The 5,000-nt window shown below is 38.3% G+C and overlaps 1 protein-coding gene across 1 annotated transcript in view; it reads right to left on the bottom strand.

Moving 5' to 3' along the window:
- Nucleotides 1–724: 724 nt before the first annotated feature.
- The window catches only part of st18 (ST18 C2H2C-type zinc finger transcription factor), a 19,762-nt gene continuing 15,486 nt past the window's right edge, over nt 725–5,000 (bottom strand). Inside the window, exons 14-21 of the mRNA XM_034555483.1 lie at nt 4,758–4,826; nt 4,446–4,508; nt 4,035–4,115; nt 2,365–2,586; nt 2,076–2,164; nt 1,860–1,963; nt 1,617–1,760; nt 725–1,473 (exon numbers count right to left, since the gene is read on the bottom strand). Coding sequence (XP_034411374.1) covers nt 1,333–1,473; nt 1,617–1,760; nt 1,860–1,963; nt 2,076–2,164; nt 2,365–2,586; nt 4,035–4,115; nt 4,446–4,508; nt 4,758–4,826 — 913 coding nt within the window. The 3' untranslated portion in view covers nt 725–1,332. The remainder of the gene's footprint in view (nt 1,474–1,616; nt 1,761–1,859; nt 1,964–2,075; nt 2,165–2,364; nt 2,587–4,034; nt 4,116–4,445; nt 4,509–4,757; nt 4,827–5,000) is intronic.

Consider the following 5,000-nt stretch of genomic DNA (forward strand, 5'->3'; position numbering starts at 1 on the left):
ATGTTAAGGCTTGTGTAAGCAGTGTAAGATAAAACAGGAATAGATGATGTTGTTGTTGTTGTTTTTTTTTAATTATTATTCACTCCTTCCTCCCTTTTTTTTTCCTCTCCCCTCTCCATGCTAGCAAAAAGGTAAAATAAACACCAGACTTTTCAATCTCAGTTGTGATATTTCAAAACCCGCCTCTGAGATTACAGCTACTGAGACGACGGTATTTAAACAGTCATCGGGAACGTTTCCTCCTATGAAAATAATTGTACTGTATAATAAATTAGACACCATCCACATAATACTGTCCTACCACAAAACATAGTACTCGTATACTTTTTTTATGGATTCATATATATTTAGGCACATACTATATGCACACTTTCAAAATGTGTGCACAGAAGGCAGTTTTAATAACTATATTTTTAAAAAAAGACATCTCGACAAAGTGGATTTTTTGATTTTTGTTGCACTCTTCTTCGTCTACGCAAAGCAGAATCTCGACATTCAGTTCACCGAATGATTTGCATTTTTTTATTTATTTTTTTTTGCTCGGTTTCACTTCCTGGTTGCATTCAGCTGTTATTGGTTTTTAAGAAAGGAAAAAACGTACAGTTGCATTTTTTTTTTTTTTTTTTTTTTTTTATCTCAGTATTTCACTTTGTCTCACCATACATTCAGTTTCCAATAAAGAAAGCAAAAGCAATGCTTACAAATATTGATTCATTTTGGTAGGTTTTTTTTTTTTTACTTTGAAGGGAGATCCAATTTATGGTTCAATAATCCAACTTATGGTTCAATAATAATAATAATATATGTTTTTTCAACACTAGATGGCGAAAGTAGGCCATGAAATTGGAATGTGCTTCTATGTAAATTTACAATGTGCAGAAAGTCAAACATATTTTCTTAATTATTAAGCATTTACAATTCAAGGAATAAATAAAAAAATCAAGGAAATAAATACACTGATGAACAAATACAATAATAATAATAATAATAATAATAATAAATAGCGATAATATAAGAATGACGTGAACAGATACAGATTTAAAATCAAGCAAACCATACAAAATAATTAAGTGCAAGAAGGGAGGGGGGGTAATCTCACCAGGATAAACGTATCGAGTGAATGCAGAAACGGTAAAAGCGTTACAAATCTGGCTGGTTAATTTCTTCTCAGTGCAGTTGTATTTACCGGGAAACACATTATTATTTTTTTTCTCCAAAAAAAAAAAAAAGCCTCGTCTTACACATGCAGCCAAAGCCATCACTCTTCAGTAAAATAGAGCCATCTAGTGCCATTATCCCCAAGTCAAAGGAACCTCTCGGTCGCTCTGCAGCTTAGACGTGGATGCCCTTAATAGCCTGTTTGATATTATCCAAGAGGGCCTTGCACTCCGGAGAGTATTCGTGCTCCGAGTTGTTGTACATGTCAGTTAATGTGTTCACGTAGGCTTCAAAATTATGCTCACTGATGGGTCCCTGCAACAATAACAACATACAACGACAACAAAACAACACGTTTGACCGTTAGTGAAAAACAGAACATGACAATTCACAGAGAAGAAGAGTGATATTTCTTTCCAGGTGCAGGTGAGATGGGTGGTGGTCGGGGCTTACTGTACCATTTGAGGCAGCTGAATGTCTGTTAGGCTGTTAATGAGCGCTTGGCTAAGGCGGGCGAGCTCCTTCAGAAGGCTGTCGTTGTGCTGTTCGATCATCTTGTTCTCCTCTTCGATCGTCCTCAGGTTACATTCCATCGACGATATCTGCTTTCGGGTACAAAGAAAAAAAGGGTACATTAAAAAAAAAAAAAAGAAGTCAACCCAAAAAACTTTTTTATCAACTTTGTCAGAGTAGATATTTACCTGCGTTTGAAGTTGCATCATATCGGCTTCTATTTTCATGTTGGATTCATTCAGTTCCTTGATTTCGTGATCCAAATGTTGAACGTCTTCTTTGTTTTCGACACCTGAGTCGGAGCACATCGTCTCGTTTATCGGTATTTGTGCCAAGACGCATGCAAGAATACTTAAAATACCACACAGCATGTCGAGTGTGTTGGGGTTGGGGGGGGCTCTTACCACTACTGGTTTTCAGTTTGATGGTCATCATCTCTTCCTCCGAGGGCTTTTTCTTGATACTCTGTGCGTTCAGCGGGCAACCCGACAAGCTGTAGCCCAGCAGAGGGGGTTAGGGTTATGAAAAAAAAAAGGGGGACATTTTTTTTTGTTTTTTTGAGAGAGATAGAATGTCACAAAACTTCAGCATCAATAGAGAATCGTGAAACGAGAATGCAACATGTCGACCGGCGGGTTGTCGTTTAGAGATAAAATGGAGAACGGGGGGGGGGGGGGGGGGCGACGACCTCACCTTCTGTGAGTGGCAAACACATTATTGGCATGTCCAAGGCCATTGCAGCCGGGCAGGGGACAATGGGGCAGTTCCTGTTTATTGGCCTTCCAGGCAAAGGGCAGCCCGTTGATGGACGACTCCTTCTGTCTTTTGGCAGCGAGCGGACAACTGCCCGCGCTGCGATGGGATGTGTATTTTCCTGATATATGGCCCTGTCCGTCACATCCCATTACTGGACACCTACCAGAGAAACCCATACACGTTGTAAACACCGCTGACTCACACAAGAGGAAAATGTAACTAACCTGCATTTTAATAACATTTTCTACGCTGCAGAGATAAAAAAAACAAAAAAAAACAGAGATAAATAACAAACCACATCATTAAAATAACAAAAAAAAATTCAGTTTCAACAACTAGACCGGAAGATTTGTTAACCATTAGGTTGATTAATCCAGCTAAATGTTGATTAAAAAAAGTGGGGGAAACTAAAAAAATAAAATGAAAAAATAATCGCATTAACTACAAGTTGCTAATCCACTCAAACTTGAGTTAAAGCGAGCGCCCTGCGTACGTTTTCTCTTTTTTTCGGGGAGGTTGCTGATGTTTGCGCTCGAAAAACAAAAGCAACAGTCACGCTGAATATCATTAAGAGTTTGTCAGTTGCATTTCCAGGCCTGTTTTTTTTTTTTCTCCTGCAGGTCAGTAATGGAGTGACATGAATTACAGATAATTGTCATGTATCCCCTCATGCGAAAGAATGTAATTTGGAGGTGGTGAACCCTTTCCCTTATTGATAAAGGTGAAAGGTCACCTGAGATGATACAAATGGCACGCGTGCTGCAGAGTGCTGCTGCAAAAAGCTTGTTTCAGCATTTTGTTGCTCCACAGCAGCAGCAGCAGCACTTAGAGGACAAAACAACACCGGGTGCCATTACGCACATCTACTACAGGTAGGTAGCTCGATGCAAGGCACCAGGACAATGGAGGCATGCCATATGGCCTACTATTTACAATAATCTAGGGACATTTGCTATCCTCCCCCTTTCTCTCTCCCCTTTCTCTCTTAATGTGTATGAGATCTATTCCAGTCTAATTCCTAAGCTCATGCCCTTGCATTAGTAATTAAAAAGAAAAAAAAAGAATAAATCTGTGTCCAGATGTATAAGTAAACAAGGGGCTCATACATCTGACTTTTGGATTTAAACTGCAAATCAATTACATTATTTTTTATTATTTTTTTCCTCCCAATAACACTTTCACAGACAATGATTAAGCTGCAAATGAGTGCAATGCCAATCGGAGTGGGCAATTCGACGTTTTCTTAATATACTATAATTATAAAGAAAGCACTCAGTGGAGAGTAATAAGCCAGATATTCCATTCAGAAAATAGGGGGGAAAAAAAGAAATAAATACAAAAGCCTGACGGGGAAAAAAAAAGAAATCCCTACAAAAACACGCCTGCTAATCCTTAGAAAAATAATTCTACTAATGTTACGACAAGAGAAGTATTATTTTCTTTGTTTAACTTAATGGCCTCCAGGTATATAATGCCCCCGGGGCACAAAAGCATGACGCATTTTCACAATGTTTTTCTTTTTTTTATTCTTTTTTTTTAAACAAAAAAGCAACAAAAAAAAATTTAAAAAATGACAGCATGGGATGAGGGGAAAAAAAATCTCTTACTTAAGCTCTTGCTCATCTTTGTCATCCTTGTTTGGTGTGAGCTTCAAACCTCCCTTTCTGGCACGTGGACATCCTGACAAGCTAAAAATGATTGGCGACAGTATGGGTTAACATGGAGGAAAATCTATTTAAGAGTAAAAAATTTAAAGCTAAGTAGTCAACAGGCCGCTACGAGGTCTGAAAATCTAAATGGTATAAATCTGCACAAATAAATGTCTAATCGCTTGAAAGAAAGTCGGCAGCCAAAAATATCAATAAAAACAAGAATTTTTCCGAAAAGTGCAGCATGTTTTGCGACATTAAGTGAGACTTTCACCATCTGTCTGAATGTCATGCAATCTGTATTTCATGCTCAGTTTGCTGGTGATTTTTTTTTTTTTTTTTTTTTTTTTTTTCATTTTTCTCCGCTACCTTCTGTGCGAAGCATAGTTCCCGGTCACGTGTCCGGATCCATCGCAACCAGGTGTTGGGCACCTGCAGGTCGAGAGACACGGGAAAAGAACAGGTGCTTTTTACAGCAAAAGACAGCGTATGTGCAGGAAAAAGGGATATAATATCAATGCCAAGTGCATAGAAATCATGCTTAGCGTGGGAGTAAAAGGAAAGTAAAGAAAGAGAAGGCATTGACCCACGCTGACCCCCCCCCCCCCCCCTAAACATCCTGCCTAGTTTTAATGTGCAAAAATCCTTCAGTGACAATAACTGTTTTTCCACAACACGTACTTTAGTTCCTGAGAGTTGGCTGCCATCAGTGATTTGAGTGTTTTGTCAGCCAGGGGACATCCAGACACACTAGAGAGGATAAAGAGCTAACAGTCACTTTAATGCACTCTTTGATCACAAGCTGAATTAAATAATCTCAATACAATGTCTCAAAGCATTTTTTTTTTTTTTTTTTCATACAAAAAAAAGAATAAATCATTTGAAAACAACAATTCCGCCTCCTGAAAACGTTCTCACGTTTAA

The sequence above is a fragment of the Cyclopterus lumpus genome, chromosome 17 (assembly GCF_009769545.1).
Source record: "Cyclopterus lumpus isolate fCycLum1 chromosome 17, fCycLum1.pri, whole genome shotgun sequence".
Lineage (NCBI taxonomy): Eukaryota > Metazoa > Chordata > Actinopteri > Perciformes > Cyclopteridae > Cyclopterus > Cyclopterus lumpus.